Consider the following 19,107-nt stretch of genomic DNA (forward strand, 5'->3'; position numbering starts at 1 on the left):
CTCTATCTTAAATACCCTGATTTTAACTTTTCCACTGTATTTGTGAAACACCAATAGATAATACATAATGTACTTCCCCTGACAATTGCAAAATGGGGGTTCTACTGTATCCTACTGTATCTACTGTAACCTGACTTGCAAACTGCTGTTTGGTTGGCAACCAAATGGTATTTAAAGTTCCAAGCTTGCGAGCTGCACAAAATAAAAACATAAGTAATTGAAAAACCACCAAAAATAAAAAATGAACATCATTGGAAATGGCCTTAGAATATCACTGTCCCTTCCTATCTTGTGACAGTTACATGCCGGCTGATTTCAATGGTTTATTGTGCGAATATCCACGGTATTATTACATATAAGAAGTCTTCTCATTTCAGATTTGTCGGTGCACCTATCATTTGCGATATAAATCTGTATAATGGAATTAGGAGTCTTTAGAAAGAAAAGCAACTTAGGGAAGATTATCTCTCTCTCAGCACCGTGTCAGCGTTACAGTCTGATGCTTCTCCTTACTCTGTCTTTTTCCCTCTCTCTTTCTGTTTTGCTTGCCTTTTCCCAGCCTTGGCCAACAATGACTAATCTGCTCCCTTGAGATCTTCTCAAACTCCTCATCAATAATTTATACATTCATTATTTATTTCTCTGCTAGAATAAAGCTATTTTCCAGAAACCCAAACTAAACTGCACTGTAGGAACTGTAGGGGGATATAGTTCTACCAGTCTACGATTAGAAACTGTGTCCCAAAGGGGAAGCTAAACACATTGATGTCTATGATTTTTGAGTGCCCCGATACATTTTTACTCCTGATACTTTTTCTGTGACAGCTGTATCTAAAATTTCAGAAGGGTGGCAGGATTAAAAAGGAGAAAGTATGATGCAATAATTCATATCCTAAACTCACAATGTGAAAATGTTGACAGTTTTTTATTTGAGAGTTCTCTATATGCTTTTTATAACACAAACATAACGGTATTTTCTAATGAAGAGCACTGGGTGCCACAAAACACAAATTTCTGTTACAATATGACTTGTAAAACTGTAAAACTCAAAATTCTGACTTTTAAACTTATAATTCTGACTAATTCATAATTCATAATTTTGACTTTAAAAAGTCTTAAGTTTTAGTTTTAAAGTCACAATTTATACTTTTTAATGTCAGAAATTGTGACTTATTAAAGTCAGAATTATGAGTTTAAAAGTCGCTATGCTCAGAGAATATAATATGCCCATGCCCATCGCTTTAGGGTTCCAGATCCCAACATCTTATCAATCTCTGTGTAGGGACAATAGGAACAGTATACTGGGTGATGTACTGTAGTGCAACGTTGTATAATACAGAGCATTCATTCAATAATATGTATGAATTTCTGCTAATATGGGTATTGATATAATTTTTTGAAAGTGGACAAGTACCAGCTATCTTACAAATTCTAAAGGTCCCCATACACTGGCAGATCCACTCGCGTTCCGATGTCGCCAAGCGAGCGAATCCAGGCTAATTTGATCGTTTGGCCCTGGAGCCAAATGATTGAATTATAATGACTGGCATAGGCAAAGTCGGTCCGGGGACCGCATCAACGAGCCGATGTGGTCCCCGATCCGACTAGATTTTCTAACCTGCCCAATCGAGATCTGGCTGATTTCAGGCCAGATATTGGTCGGGCAGATATTGGTCCAAGGGAACAATAGTAGGGCAGCTACTATCATCCCGTGTATGGGGACCTTCAGTCAGTCTTTAAAGGTTCTTGAAATTTCCACCATATGAAGCTTGACTGGAACAAGCTGAAGGTCATGTGTTGACATTTGAACCCAACAGGGCAGCTAGGGGTGGTCTAATCCTTCTTTGAGGCAGGAGACATCTGCCAGTACCTTGTAGAGAACCTACTCTACTTTAGAATTGTGTTACAGCGATGTAAGAAGGGGGTTGAAACAAAACCAGTCAAGGTCAGGCCAAAGGGGGTCAAGACATATGGTAAGAGTCACAAACCAGATCAGGCAATGGTCAAAAACCAGAGAAAGCAGCAGGACAGGTAAAACAGGACAGAGCAGGTTCTAACAAAACAGCATTGGGTAAGGACCGAACAGGAAATACAATTTAAAGAGAAGGACAAGATTGACAAGCACAAGAACCAATGGGAAACTTCCCAGCATCAAAACAAGAGCCACAAGCAAGATAAGAAAACTCACCATAGTGTCATCATGCGATGCTGCCAACACTGTACCCAGGGACATACTCATGTGTTTGACAGGTCACAAGATTAATATTCTGATATAGACTCTTGTACCAGTAGTAATGCGTACAAATCTGACCAATAGTTTAATGGGTTTCTATACTATAAAGTAGAAACTGCCCTTACATTGGGTTGCATATAACATCTATTACATAGAACAAGATATTGTCATTGAGCCAATCACATTTTTACAAATTCTTACGAAACAGCTTTAGCTGCTGCATTTTTTAACTTGAATTTTTAAGATTCTTTTAATTGATTAAACTTGAAAATTCACGTTTGGAAAAAAGTCAACATGGCAACAATTCAAGATCACATTTTGCCTTATGACTTTTCAGCATGGAGGAACCAGTGAACAACATCAGTCTAGGCCATTGCACCAAAAGAAACAAAATCTAGCATTTTTTTTTGTATTAAACCACTTCGAGAGTTATTTGGGTCCTACTGATTGCAGAACCCTATTACTGCATGGGTATGACTAAGAAGATCCCTCCTCATAAGTCTCTATAGCAGCGGTTCTCAACCTGTGGGTCAGGCCCCTTTTGGGGTTGAACGATCCTTTCACAGGGGTTGCCTAAGACCATCGAAAAACACATATTTCCTATGGTCTTCGGAATAATTTTATGGTTGGGGGTCACCACAACACAAGGAACTGTATTAAAGGGCCGCGGTATAAGGAAGGTTGAGAACCACTGCTCTATAGTAAAGAGAACTGACAATTTTTTAGAATTTTGTAAAAACAATTTCCAGTGAAAGTTATCTTAGAATGGCTGGTAGCTTTCCTATCTATGATGGCATAGAAATGATGACAAACTTTTAAAACATATCGTAGCTTTGGAAAATGCTACCTGGGACTCCATCATAGCAGGAGGCTGCTCACATTCGGTTCCGGTGCCGCGGCTGTCTGGGCTTCTCAGTATTTGGTGTAGACATATATTTGAAGAGAAATCATTTAAGCAGCAGGAGTCACATCGGTCAGGATAATCATTATATTTACAGTACAAGCACTGAGGCTGAAGGTTCTCCAGCACAGAGATAGTAAAACAAATGGAAATGACTTCTGTGTTTCAGAAAGATATCATCTCTCGCTTTCTGACGCAGTCACGCAGTTGCAGTTAGTACAAGGAAAGGCTTATTTACTGAGGCCAGCACAACTGCAAAGCACCAAATGCGACTCAACACTGAGTGTGTGCTGATGCTTTTCACTTGCATCCATACAAGCTCCTTTGCAACTTGGGGTAAGTGCCAATGCGCCCATTAATTCCTGGAAGCCTGGACCTGATGGTAATTCAAGAGTTCTCTTAGGGTTCTGTATCAACGGCCACCAAATGAATTAGGTGCTAATATTTTGGGGGACAAAATCTGCATTGTGTGCCAATTTGCGTCTAGACTTTGCACTTTGAACACTGCACAGTTTTTGTTAATAAGCCCCAGCATGCTAATGTATAATAAACCCTAGAGCAAAAGCCATGGATGCAATGAGCATAAGAGCTAGAAGATTGTGCTTGCCTGGGTTTCCTCCCATAGTAAAGCTATCTATAGTGCCTGATACCTTAGACTGTATCTCTGCAAGATCAGGAACTGATAAGCAATCTCTGTACAGTGCTGTGGAATATGCCAGCACTATGAAGCATAATATTAATAGTAGACAGTGTTGGACCAGGATACCAGGAAAACTCCCGGTGGGCCCAGGGGTCAGTGGGCCCTCCTGCCCCTGACCATTTGGCCTAATTCATGGTCATTCCCTATTTCTGAATGAAAACAAAGAAGAGAAATAGATGGAAGAATAGATGTTGGAATATAAATAAAAGAGACTAGGAGAATAAAGAGGTTGGGTGAGGAAAGGAGGAAAAATAGTTTGGAGAGTAGGCCTAGGGTCTAAGGTTTTCTGGTGGGCCCCTGGGGTCTCAGTCCGACTCTGATAGTAGACCAGACTGTGCAATATACACCAGGACCTCTGGGAAGACAGGGTCTACAGAAACTGGCACTTCTATATGGTACAATTAAGGGCACTAGTAGGCCATAAGATACCTCTTAGTGGGAGGATGTCATGAAGGTAAATGAGGACTTACTTATTGGAAGAATGCAAACAAAACAGTTACAAACAATAGAACACGCATAACTTGAGGTTTGCCAAAATCAAATCCGGGGGTAGGAAGGGGCCTGTAGAACTACACACCCACTTTTTGGCCACTCCCCTATTGCTGTATACCCACTCAACATCACAGCCACATATTTCAATTCAAATATAAAAAGTAAAAGTTCCAAAATAATTGTATACATATTCCTTCCTTTGGATGATGTGGGAGGAGGAAACTGGGTCAGGTGACAGACGATCACTCTTTCCTTCCTCCTGTCCTGGAATTGGCTGGGGGGAGGCTGTGTTGCCATGGGGAAAGCCAGAGGCGGGGACATCTGCCAGGGTTAACTCAAAAAGAGGTTGTTCCCACTGAAAACTTAGGTCAGAGGAACCTATTATATAAATTAGAGGTCTCCTTTGAAATGATACCCCTAAGAGCAATGGGAGATCAGAGAACAAATATAAAATGACTTGCTGAGTCTATATTCGGTATATTCCATTGTGTCGTCACTAGCAGCAGAATGGAAACCAGTGTGCCTGGGACACCAAGAAATACTGAGGATATATTACTTATATAATTTCTCTGCAACTGTGTAATCATAGAAACCAAGGGGACAGGTTATCACTTTGTTTGATAGCAACACTGATCCAATTACAGCTCAACATCATTAATTTTTGATGCTGTTTGCTGATAGCGTAATATTCTGCTGAACACACTGCAGAAAAAGGGGGGAGGCAGGAACCTGGGCCAAGAGCACCCAATACAGCAACGGGGCCCTGCTTGTTTGTAACCAGGGTACAACTCCCATAATGCCCTGGCAGCAAACACTAAAATCATGCAAAAGAATCCTCCAATTAGAATCCCACCTGATCGGTGTAAATCTGCCTCTGTGTTGTTTCCTACAAATTAAACATGGTTTAGCCACGGTTCTTCCATCACAGAACAGCTAGACAGCAGTAAGTCCTCCCTCCTGAGACCCGATTCCAGAGTAATGTCACAATGACACAAATCAGATGACTGACACAGTGCTGGTAAGCAGCAGCCTCGTTGGTGAATTCTCTGCCATCTGTAATTAGGTTTTATCATCAGCAGCATTCCCATTGGTGAATCCTAATAAAATGTGGGGTCAGCAACATTCCCATTGGTGAATCCTAATAAAATGTGGGGTCAGCAACATTCCCATTGGTGAATCCTAATAAAATGTGGGGTCAGCAACATTCCCATTGGTGAATCCTAATAAAATGTGGGGTCAGCAACATTCCCATTGGTGAATCCTAATAAAATGTGGGGTCAGCAACATTCCCATTGGTGAATCCTAATAAAATGTGGGGTCAGCAACATTCCCATTGGTGAATCCTAATAAAATGTTGGGTCAGCAACATTCCCATTGGTGAATCCTAATAAAATGTGGGGTCAGCAACATTCCCATTGGTGAATCCTAATAAAATGTGGGGTCAGCAACATTCCCATTGGTGAATCCTAATAAAATGTGGGGTCAGCAACATTCCCATTGGTGAATCCTAATAAAATGTGGGGTCAGCAACATTCCCATTGGTGAATCCTAATAAAATGTGGGGTCAGCAACATTCCCATTGGTGAATTCTAATAAAATGTTGGGTCAGCAACATTCCCATGGGTGAATTCTAATTACATTTTGGATAGGTGAATATTCAAGGGCTGGATATTCTAGGGTCCATTTACTATGTATAAAACAGCAACAAAGTGCAATAAAATGGTTGCAATCAGCCATTTATTTGCACTTTGCAAGAATGGCTACAGGCCTCTGCCTAACCTGAGATTAGCTGTGTTAGGCAGCTCTCTATCCAAGAGGGGTGGACGGGAGAAGGCACATAGTTGCCCCCCTCCCGCCCCCTAACTTGCATAGGGTTGCCACCTTTATCTGTGACTAATACCGGCCTTTGGGTTGGGAGCGGGACATGCCATAATTTGGGGGTGGGGTTATAATGTAATAGGCAGGGAAATTGATGGGCTGGGAGGGGGGTATGTGGATGGGGGCAGGGAAATTGATGGGCTGGGAGGGGGGTATGTGGATAGGGGCAGGGAAATTGATGGGCTGGGAGGGGGTATGTGGATGGGGGCAGGGAAATTGATGGGCTGGGAGGGGGGTATGTGGATGGGGGCAGGGAAATTGATGGGCTGGGAGGGGGGTATGTGGATAGGGGCAGGGAAATTGATGGGCTGGGAGGGGGTATGTGGATGGGGGCAGGGAAATTGATGGGCTGGGAGGGGGGTATGTGGATGGGGGCAGGGAAATTGATGGGCTGGGAGGGGGGTATGTGGATAGGGGCAGGGAAATTGATGGGCTGGGAGGGGGGTATGTGGATAGGGGCAGGGAAATTGATGGGCTGGGAGGGGGGTATGTGGATGGGGGCAGGGAAATTGATGGGCTGGGAGGGGGGTATGTGGATGGGGGCAGGGAAATTGATGGGCTGGGAGGGGGGTATGTGGATGGGGGCAGGGAAATTGATGGGCTGGGAGGGGGGTATGTGGATGGGGGCAGGGAAATTGATGGGCTGGGAGGGGGATATGTGGATGGGGGCAGCAAATGAGTCAGTAAATGGGCACAGAAATGGGCAGACTGGGTGGGGTTATAGGCAATGGTTGGCCCATAGTTATGTGCTTTGATCACTTTTAGTATAAATTCATAAGAATGCAATTCATTAAGCTGGAAGTCTGATTTTAATATGAGCTAAAATATATGACACTTTAAAGCAGGACAAGATAAAACGGGACAGAAGCAGACAGTTATACAGAGATATTTTATTCGATCCAGAGTATTGCAGGTCAAATTCTTGGACTATATGTGCCTAATAAAATAACTTAATTGTATCATTCCTTCCAGTGACACAAAATGGTGCTGTAAATCAACTGCACAGATCTATTTCAGGGCATAACCCCACTGTTTAAATTCAAAAATCAGATTAAAGCCGCATGTGTTTCCCTATAGGAATGCATGACTTGAGCCGCTTGGTTGCTTGGGAAAGTGAAGCCACCTGAGGACACATAGGGCTGCACACATTGTGCTACACACTGACCGGCCCAAGGCTGACGTGAATCAATATGACATCCTCTATATTAGTTTTGCTTTAATATACAGCAAATTAACTTAAGTGTGATTTACGGTAATGTTCCCCCACCAAAAGTACTCAGTGCACTATCAATAAGTGGTCCAAGGTTACCTACCCAAGGCTACAAGGGCTCCGTCCTGTAAATGCAATACACTGTGTCCAGATTGTCAGTTACATGTAAAATATGCATGTTTGGATGGATGCACAGTACATATGGTTGGTGGAACATATTTGCGTCTATATATTATATGGACCCTTTAGCCGATGCTATATTGTGACGGCGCAGAAGTGAACTCCCCCAAACCCCCCAAATTTCAAAGCAACTGGAATATGTCTAGAATCTTAAAATAAAATATCGAAAAACAGCCATTTCTAATGGTAGTCTATAACAGGTATCCCAACACATCGGCTGTCACTAGTGATGGGCGAAATGTTTCGCCAGGCATGGATTTGCAGCGAATTTCCGCGTTTCGCCATTGGCGGATTGTTTTGCCGCAGAAAAATTCGCCTTGCGTCCAAAAATTGTCGCGGGCAACAAAAGAATAGCCGCGGGCGACAAAAGAACAGCCGGGCGACAAAACAATAGCCACGGACAACAAAAGAATAGCTGCACGATAAAAGAATAGCCGCGAGTGACAATTTTTTTGACGCGCAACTTTTCCGCAAATTTTTCACCGTTTCACCAATCTTTTGAAAGATTTGCAAATTTTTCGGCGAAGCCAAACGGGACAGATTCACTCATCACTAGTTGTCACAACTCCAATCTGTTCTAAACTAGACTCATTCATCTATCTCACCGCTCCACATCTGTCGCTCCCCTATTCATATCTCTTCACTGGCTCCCAATCTCCTCAATGATCAAATTCAAATGACTAATAGTGGCCATACACGTAAAGATCCGCTCGCCTGGCGAGGTTGCCAAGCGAGCAGATCTTCTCCCGATATCCCCACCTATTATAGTTTAACAAATATTAAACTATAAACGGAGAACAGAAGGCAATTATGTAGAAACCCATCAAAGCAATAACTTGCACTCACGCCTATGAACCTCAAGAATAATAGGAGTCACCTCGGGGTTCTGTGACTTGTATTAAGGAACTTAGCCTGGAAAGATGTAGAAGAGGAAGGCAAGTAAAACAAAAACTATAAAAAATAAATAAGGAAGACCAATTGCAAAGTTGCTGGAAACAGAGCATTCTATAACAAATAAATAAAGGTCAACTACACCTTTAAAGACAGTTACTCTCATTGTGCATAATGGAAGTTTAGAAAACAAACAAAGGTTATTTAGAATTTGCCGCTTGGGGGGCTTTCCTAAGAAAAAGACAGGGTTGTATTTCAGTATTTACCAGAACTCCAACTGCCCCATTGCCAACCAATGCAGCACCATCGTATACACCTGTCTGACGATGGGCACGGGAAATTTGCTTTAGACTTAACTCTACTAGATACTGTATCTCATGACTTGAATGAATGAGAATCTTCATAGACATTCTATAAATCTGCCGCCCTAGGTACTGTACATGCCTTCATGGAACGAGGGCCCTGGCTGAAGACCTTATAGTGCCCTTATAGCTGATTCGCTATGCTGCTCACCAATATTTGGCTCGGACAACATCATTTGTGACTGCTGTTGCAATTTCCTTCTGGCCAACCTTGAATTATTTACGTGATTTATAAATTTGGCATATTTAGAATAAAATAACCCATTTGTAAGAAAGACCATTAACAAGATTATCAGTAAACAGAGTTAACACTTACCCTTTTCCGCAAGTTGTACGTAAGAATTAAATTTCTGGAAAAGGAGTGGGAGAAGGCGGTGTAGAAATCCAGAACTTTCTGTAAGGCATCTCTTTTGATTACATGAAGGTCACAGTAGGTCAGGGCTCGGACGTTTGCACAAGATGGGGCGAGGGTGGTTTCTTTCCAGAAAACGTCTCCAAACACATCTCCCTTACCTGCCGGGACAAACAAGAACATACAGTATGCTAGTCTGTTAGATGTTACGATGTTGAGGTTCTACATTTTTTTAACCAAGAGATGGAGTAGGCTTTAATGGTGCCTTGTGGTTCAACATGGTGAAACAAGCACAGTAACAACATAGGCACCATTTAATCCTACTCCATCTTTAGTTCATATTCTATGGTAACAACCAAATTATTAACTGCTCCATCTGTATTTCATATTCTATACCAACATTTGTATACAATCAAGATTCTGGAACGTGCCTACTTTGAGTTTGTTGATTTCTGAGACAGGGATAATAAACAGTAACTTGATTATTTTAGAAATTGTACAGAATTTTTTATTCATTATTTATAGAAAATTTCTTATTTCTGTAGAGGACCCAAGAGGCTAATTTCATCACTACTTCAGGAGGTCCTGGGAGAGGGATGTGTTCCCATAGCTCCAGGGGAAGTGTAAGGTGTTGTTGCCCTTAGGTTAAATAGTCTAAGGGGCCCATTTGCTAACCATCAGATTTTTTTTTCAATTTGGATTTTTAGCGCTTAAGGTCTCATGGAAAAGAAATTGTGACTTTTTCAAGATTTACTATGTATCTAAACTGCTAAAAATCCAAATCCGACAGTTCACCAGGTTAAACTTGCCAAGGTCATGTAGAAGCCAATGGCAGAGGTCCCTTCCCTTTCCTTGAAGATCCTTCTTTTGTCACGAAACTTTAAGAGGTTTCGGATTTTTGATGCTGGTTTCAATAAAAAAGTTGAGTTGTCACAGCGACAATTCGACAAAGTTGAGTTTTCACTGAGAAAAGTTGCAGCGATTTTTCTTATCGGATTTTTTGTAGTAAATGTTAGACATTCGAGGAAATGAGTTTAGTCAAGTTTGAAAATAGAGTTTTAAATAAAAAGAAGGAAAACTTCTTAGTGAAGTTGGAGAAAGGGACCTTGTTAAGGTGTAGATCAGGGCTCTCCAACTGGAGGCCCAGGGGCAGGATATTGCCCTCTACACTAGGTTTGCTCTAGGGCTCCATAGACTTCACTGTACCTGTACTCTACATATCCCACAGTGTAGGGGTTGATCAGCATAACTGATAATATCTACCTATATAGGATAATGGAATGTGATACCTTTGTGATATTAGTCATGGTACCCACTCTCCTAACGCGTTTCGCACCATGTGGTGCTTCATCATCATGAATGAAGCACCACATGGTGCGAAACGCGTTAGGAGAGTGACTACCATGAGGCACTGGGATGCACCTATCCATTGTTTGGTATAGTATACTTTATATGTTAGTTTTTTGTTCTGTTAATTTGAGCCAATAAATATTGTTTTTATTCCACTGAAATTTCTGCTGTTTATTCGGCTGTGATACAATGGAACTGCTGTGAATACTGTATTGTGGCACAAACACATTATCCCTTACATAAAAGAAAAGAAACAAACTCATTTCACACTATGGGCCACATTGTAACTCCTGTCTAAACAAGAATGTTCCCTTACTTGTACCCTGTCTGACAGGCAAATTATTACTTTAATTACTTGGCTAAAGAAAAAGCAACGAAGATTTAAAAGGTCTCTTCTTTTTCTATTACAAGAGAGTACACAGATTAAAGAATAATGTAAGAAATTCCAATATAACTCCTTTGTACTGACACCTGCATTAAAGAAAAGCTATAATACTGTACCTCGGCCCTGATTTAAAGAAAGAAAACACCCCAGAATGATCACAGAGGTGAAGAATTAATTTATGGTAGGTAAGATGGCAGAGATTCAGCCACAGATGTGGTCACACCATGCTTGCAAGGTCATTTTAGAGCAGTGATCCCCAACCAGTGACTCAGGGGCAACATGTTGCTCCCCAACCCCTTGGATGTTGCTCTCAGTGCCCCCAAACCAGGGAGTTATTTTTGAATTCCTGACTTGGGGGCAAGTTTTGGTTGAATAAAAACAAGATTTACTACCAAATAAAGCCCCTGTAAGCTGATAGTGGGCATAGAGACTGCCTAATAGCCAATCACAGCCCTTATTTGGCTCCTCCATGAACTTTTATGGTGCTTGTGTTGCTCTCCAAGTCTTTTTACATTTGACTGTGTCTCATGAGTAAGAAATGTTGGGGAGCCCTGTTTTGGCTTATTCTCCCATGTCTTGTACCTCTGTAGGCCTTCAGTTGGGCATGTCTGTCTTAAGCCTTTTTCATGTATTTGACCCTTCCCACCGAGTTTCCCACTTAACAGTACCAAGTGACCTCTGCCACATACATTGCTTCTGTCTATACTGTTCCCACACACTATCGCACTTACTTGAGGGTGGGGCTGAAGGATGTCTTTAGAAAGTCGCCAGAAAAGTTTGAAAGCCCTTACAGTCATACACATATGAGCAGCTGTTACCTGATTACCTGTGTCTGACCCATGAGTACAGTGCTGCTGCTCTGTATTCATAAGGTGCAGGTAGGGTCCTCTACCCTATCAGCCAACTTTTGATGTCCAATTAGGGAGCACAGAGAGACACATGTCAAAAAGGGGCCCTGTTCTTACCACCTGCAACAGCACTGTGCTCCTTAGTGTTCCTGCAGAAATGAGTTAACCCTATGGTCTCTGCCCTCCCTCTTTTTTGCCTCTGAACACCTGTTCACCTCATTTACTGACAACTGTTTAATCCCTTCTATCTTCTATCATATCCCTCAAGGGAGTGAGCTTTGGTCCTTTCATCCACAAAACACTTTATTAATTTAGTTCTTTTCACTGCAATAACTGCTCTTTGCCAAAGGCCCAATTTTTCCATACCTCAATACAAAGAAAAGTGGGTGAGATCTGGGGCAAACAAGTAATCCGACATTAGCACAAGGTTGACATTTTCACAACCATGTATCAAGTGAAAAAGAAAAGGCAATAACCCAAACATCCCTGTTGTCTCCCTGTTTATACATTAGGCACGTATCTGGTCCTACAGATCTCCGTTAGTGACCATGGATACACTTACAAGTTAATAAAAATCAATTGAAAGAGCTCCAGTAAAGTTAATCCCCAGGTGGAGCTGCAGGCCAACTCAAAGTACAGACACTTCAGAATAGGATATCACTTCAATGGGAAGAAAGAGACCCAACATCAGTGCATTTGGAGAAGTTTATTGGAGCCTTCAAAACCGAGTCTTCAACCCCTGTTGAAATAACTTGAGGGTTCCTCTGAAGGCTCCAAAAAACTTCACCAAAAGTATTAATACAGCATCTCTTTCTTTCCATTGAAAATAGTTTCTATACTTTGTTCTATGAGTCCCTTTGTAAGCATGGGGAATAAAAGCAGAGTAAGCAGTAATTCTCTTTATCTGAGACAGCAGTGGGTTCCCTACCAAGACAACTTTATTATTTTACCATCAAACACGAAATGGCCCCTTACCCCACTGACAGTGGCAAATATATTAGAAAAAAGTAAACCATATCTAAGACCACATAATAAATCACAGAAAAGAAGGTGGAAGACAACTCCAACTTACCTTAAAAACAGAAGTCTATTGACTTTTCTATACTCCATGTGGGGACCTTACACATTCAGGCATAACTGCCCTTATTCATAGATATATGATTAAAGGCAAATGGTGTAAGGCTTTGGCAGGGGAATTTTTTAAAACGGGACTACCAAGAAGCATGCATCAATGGGGCTACATATTTACAGACTGTAAGTCTATGGTATCTGGTGTTGAGCAGGGATCCCCAACCCTTTATACTAGTGAGCCACACTCAGATATAAAAAGTGTTGGGGCGTCGCACAACCATGAAAAAAGTTCTTTGGGGGCCAAATAAGGGCTCTGAATGGCTATTTGGTAGCCCCATGTGGTCTGCAGGAGGTTCTGCTTGGAGTAAAACTGTGTCCCTGGGCTTCCAAAACTTGCCTCCAAGCCAGAAATGTAAAAATGGCACCTACTTTGAGGCCACTGGGAGCAACATGAAAGGGGTTGGTGAGCCACCACTGGTGTTAAGTTTTGAGTGGCTTTTTCTTTTTTAACCACATATCCAAGTAACTTTTTGCCTTCCGTTCATGAATCTGGTGCAAATTTGGCAGATCCAGGCACAATTTTTAATATTTTTTAACTGCCATTTTGCAAATTGCTTGGCTGGATGTGCAATGATTAAGTTGGCTGAACTTTAAATCTCCTCATATAGTTAGTTTCATATATTACAGCTGATCCCTGTCCCAGACACATGACTTACATTAAGAATAATATAGCATCAAGGTGACAAACGAGAGCTCTCCCGATGTTCCTATGAAGGCAAGGAGGGATATTTTGACAGTTTTCAGTTACTGCCAATTAAGACACTGATTGGTCTAATGGACCCATTGAAAGGCTGGATTTCCTTTAGGCAAAATAGACACATAAATATTTACCGTTGCAGATATTTACTCGTACGGATTGAAAAAGGCACAAAATGTACTCTGTGAAATTGTACGGGATGTCATAGACACTGACGGAACACCACAAAAAAAAAAAAAAATAGTGAAATCTCAGTAAATCACTCCGGTAACTGCAGGAATTTTTTTCTACAGGTCTGACAGGCTGCCAAGTTACTTTCTGTCTGGAATGGTTGGCTCAACTACAGTTTAAAGTGAATTTTTCCTCCTATAATTTTGTGAGACAGGTAGAAAGAATAAAACACATCCCCAGAGTTATCAGTACAGGCTTTTCTCTTTGTTTGAGACTGGAAAAAAGCGTAGCAGCTATGAATTCATGCTGAAACCCAGGTAAGCTCATGGTGAGGAGAAAAACCCTTCAATGTACATTAAATGGACTAAAGTTAAGGCCTCATTAAGTCAAAATTGGTTGGTCACCACGTCAATTAAGGAGAGTCCTGTCTGGATTTCCTCATTTAGAAAACCAGGAAGGCTGATTTGAACTGGACAGTTCTTCTGAAATCTGGGCTGTCAGGGTCAAAACCGGACCGTTGGCAACCCTAGTTGGACTCTTCAATAATTAGGCAACAGTGTCCCCATGGATGCAAGTTTGACCTAAAGCCGGCCATACACGCACCAATGATATTGTATGAAACCTTGTTTCGTTTGATATTTGGTGCGTGTATGGCAGCTTGACGAGGCAACCGATATTGCAAAAGGCTGCAGATATTGGTCGACTCGTTGATCAGCCAGGTCAAAATGGGGCCCGCGCAAAATCTACATTCAGGGCTGAATTGGCAGAAGGAGGTACAATTTCTATTGTTTCTACCTTCATATCTGATGATTCACAGTGGAGGGTGCGACCAATCGTCCCACGAAATTGCTACGTATATGGCCACCTTTAGTCATCTACACGCATTACCTAATTCGTTCACATCTCTACTCATGTCATGTGATCACTGTATGGGGGCTTCCACACTCTTATTTTACAAAAATATATAAAACAAGTAAGAATATAAATTATGCAATGGAAAAGTCATGCTCAGCTCTGCATCCATTCCCTATACCAAGTCTCCAATTATTATTATTACTTTTTGACTTTGTGGGAATCACATGGTTCTATCTACCACTTGGGACTTGGACAGTACAAGGCATAGCATTATTAAGGCCCTGTACTGTTTGTTTGTTCGGGGGCTTTATATTATTATATATTATATTTCAATTAGCGCTCACGCTCACCCAATTGAATAACAGGTTCAGGTGCTTATGCCCCGAACCTTTTGATCACTTTTTTCTCTCTACGTTCTGGGGGGTATATGCTCATATGTAAAATGCAGGATGCTCACTCACCGCTTCCTTTTGGTGGCCCGGATGCCATGCCCCAGACCCTCAACATGGGGAGATTCAACTTCAATACCTATAATACCTATGGTACCTATGAATACGTGTGCAGTCCCACGAAACGCATTAGGTTTTAATCTTTAATAAAGCTTTTTTGAAATTTTATCCGCTGTCCTGGAGTCCAACGAGTGCATGCTGTTTTGTGCTGGCTATAGTGTTATTAAGGGGCAAAGTTCATGTTCATAAGCATTCAGCCATTTTTTAAGAAAAACTTGGATGGATAAAGAAATAATAGTGGATAAAGCAATATACAGATGCATGTATAGCACAATATTTTACTGGATAATTATATAAAACTTGCCTACAGTAGTGATGAGCGAATCTGTTCTGAAACGGCGAAAGATTCGCGAAACGGCAAAAATGCTGTGTGGCAAAAAAATTGTCGCCCGTGGCTATTCTTTTGTCGCCCACGGCTATTATTTCGCCGCCTGCGGCTATTATTTTGTCGGTCGCGACTATTATTTCGTCGCCCGCAGCTATTATTTTGTCGCACGGCTATTCTTTTGTCGCCCGCTGCTATTCTTTTGTCGCCTGCGGCTATTATTTCGTCGTCCGCGGCTATTATTTTTTCGCAAATCTATTCTTTTGTCATGCGGCTATTATTTTGTCACCTGCGGCTATTATTTTGTCGCACGGCTATTCTTTTGTCACCCACGGCTATTATTTCGTCGCACGGCTATTCTTTTGACGCCTGCAACTATTCTTTTTTGACGCCGGCGACAATTTTTGGACGTGCGGCAAATTTTTTCACCCGTTTCGCAAAACAATCCACCAATGGCGAAACGCGGAAATTCGCCACGAATCCATTCCTGGCAAAACATTTCGCCCATCACTAGCCTACAGCATACTCTGTCTTTAAATGGTGCAAACACACATAGTACTATTAGAGCACAGCTGTTCCCATAAGTGCCCATGAATCAGCAAGGTAGGTAGGCTCCAATATGCAGCGCTCCTAGGCATATGACTTGTCCTGCTATTAATGGATCAGGTTCCCATAATAACCAGAGCAAAGGTAGGAGGAGTGGAGAGGGGCCAAATCATATTACTCTGCACTATTTCCCCGTGTTGCTTGGTAATGACTTAGTTGCATTATTTCAAGGGCACATTACTAGTACACACTTTGAAATCCATATTGTAAGCTTTTTCGGGTTATAGCGCCTGATATAAAAGTGCAGTTCATCGTATAAATTAGCATGAGATGGATGAATATGAATCCTTTTATCGACTTTATTGTATCAGAGGGACTCTATGACCTTGTTTGAACAGCAAATGCATCAAAGGGCCTTTTCAAGCCTTTTTTTTTTAGGGCCAAATTATATGAAATAAAGTCCTTTGTACTTTATCGTCTAAACCTGTCCCCTATTGTTTTGCTTTTACATGGTATAAATTACAAGATGAAAGATCATTGGTTTCCTTTACAAAATAGCCACATATTGAAATGCCTGTGAGTGCAGTATGGGATGTGTTATTCTGAAGATACAACACAATGGCTGACATTGAATAAAAGGGAACTTTTTGGAGGTGTTATTTATATCCAAATGTGATCAGCTGCTCAGCCCACAGGCCTGACTACTAGTCGCCATGGATAGTTGGTGGGCGATGGAATCATAGCAGCCAATCAGATGCTTTGCTTTGGTTTTCTAACTGATGAAATCTAATTGCTGTTGCCCAGGATATATTCGACCAGGTATCCCATATAGCATCACGTTTTTCCGTGCAACATCTCGCTAGAATTGGTCTTCATTTTTTATTAATTGTAGTTTTTTAGTTATTTCAGTTTTCGTTCTGCAGCTCTCCAGCATGGAGTTTTAGCAGTTATTTTGTTGCTAGGATCCAAACTACCTTAGCAACCAGGGTGTGGTTTGAATAAAAGACTGATATATGAATAGGAGAGGGCCTGAATAGCAAAATAAGTAATATGAAGTACAACTAAAATTAAACTGTAGCTTCACAGAGCAATAGCTTTTTGGCTCAGGGGTCAGTGACCCCCATTTGAAAGCTGCAAAAGTTAGCAGTGTATAAAAAATTATTTGGAGCCTTCAAAATAATGAAAGAGCTTTTAAGTAATAAAAATATAATGCCCTGTTGCCCTGCACTGGTAAAACTGGTGTGTTTGCTACAGTAACACTACTATAATTTATATAATAAGCTGCTGTGTAGCCCCGGGGGCAGCCATTCAAGCTGGAAAAAAGAGAAAAGGCACAGGTTACATAGCAGATAACAGATAAGCTCTGTAGAATACAATGGTGTCTTATCTGTTATCTGCTATGTGCCTGTGCCTTTTCTCCTTTGAATGGCTGCCTCCATGGCTACATAGCAGCTTATTTATATAAATTATAGTGACTTTCTGAAGTAAACACACAACTTTTACCAGTGCAGGGCAGCAGCACATTATATTTTAGTTACTTTTATACACTTTCATTTTTTGGTGTTACTGTTCCTTTAAGGTAAACTGCAAGAACAACTAAAACCTAAACAAATATGGGTAGAAATGTTGTATTTTATACACTGAATTACTGCACCAGCCTAAAGGTTCCGAATCTCTATAACAGTAATGATCCAGGCTTTCAAAGTTGTGCACAGGAAACTCGCAATCTTGGATTTTGTTAGAAGTGTCAGTGGCACTGCACATGCTCAGTGTGCTTTTTGCAACTGTTGAGAAGCTAAGGGGTCATTTCAAATCAAACAGCAGAAAATGAGTTTCATATGTAAGAAAAGCTGATGCTACAGGTCATTTTATAAGTTCTGATGCAAACTACGCTGGTTTCTAAGCCTCAATGCAATGAGACTCTGTATAATTTACTAATCGGCTTTTTGTTGTGACTTTTATATACAGTACATTGTGAGTGGGTGCCTAAACTTAAGTAAGTGCCAGCAGCACAGAGCTTGAGTTTTGAATCAGTAGAAATGAAGATGGGGGGCTACTGGGGCATTTTGGTGGCACAGATCTCCCCTGCTAAAGTGCTGGGGTTGCCTTGGGCTGGTAGAGAAGCACAAAATAATGTGCAGCATTTCTACTACTACTTCTTTGTTAAGCTATAGTGCTTATTGGTTTATAACATAATAAAAGTGTTTCTCTTACGTTTTATCCAACAAATATCCCCTAATTGTCTTCCCATTTCTCCCTAGGATTCCTTCCGAGCAACATTTGACCATCAGAACGTTAATGATACACAGATTTGTCTCTGTTTCTCATTGTTGCTGTATTTTCACCAGTCTTCCTGCTATTTCCTCTAGTTCTAACGTAATGTATAATCAGTTCTATTATTCTCCTTGCCCTCCGTATTGCTCTCACTGCGGGAGATGGGTTTATGTAATGATAGCTGGCTCCCAGTACTCGTCACCTTGTTGTTTCCTATTTATATTCTCTTTTACAGTTATATTTGTGTGTCCAAGCAGGGCCTGCACAAGCAGCAGATCCCTGTAGTCAATTAACACCTTAAGTTGTGTATTTTGCTTTGGCCAGCAGGGCTTTCACACAGGACCTGATGTGTTATGGCTGTTCCTGGGGTTCCATGCTGTGTGCATGGTTGGGTAATGTCTTATCTGGTCCTGTTGGGCATCCTGAGTGTCCTTGCTTTCCTATTCCCACCCTAGCCCTGCCATCTGCATAACCTTATAGCCTTCACGTGGCACTGACTATGTCCATGTCTGATGTTCTTGTGGTGGATTATCTGCCTGTATGACCACAATTCTGCCTGACTCTTGCCTGAACGTTGATCCCCAACCAGTAGCTCGTGAGTAACATGTTGCTCCCCAACCCCTTGGATGTTGCTCCCAGGGGCCTCAAAGTAGGTGCGCATTTTTGAATTTCTGGCTTGGAGACAAGTTTTGGTTGCATAAAAAACAGTGTAAAGCCAAACAGAGCCACTATAGGCTGCCAGTCCATATAGGGGCTACCAAATAACCAATTACAGCTCTTATTTGCACCCCCAGGAACTTTTTCCATAGTTGTGTTG

General features: G+C 41.4%; 1 protein-coding gene across 1 annotated transcript in view; it reads right to left on the reverse strand.

Moving 5' to 3' along the window:
• Window positions 1–19,107, reverse strand: part of kcnh1 (potassium voltage-gated channel subfamily H member 1) — a 209,006-nt gene that overhangs the window by 42,419 nt on the left and 147,480 nt on the right. Inside the window, exon 11 of the mRNA XM_031902899.1 lies at window positions 9,164–9,360. Coding sequence (XP_031758759.1) covers window positions 9,164–9,360 — 197 coding nt within the window. The remainder of the gene's footprint in view (window positions 1–9,163; window positions 9,361–19,107) is intronic.

Source organism: Xenopus tropicalis, chromosome 5 (assembly GCF_000004195.4).
Source record: "Xenopus tropicalis strain Nigerian chromosome 5, UCB_Xtro_10.0, whole genome shotgun sequence".
Lineage (NCBI taxonomy): Eukaryota > Metazoa > Chordata > Amphibia > Anura > Pipidae > Xenopus > Xenopus tropicalis.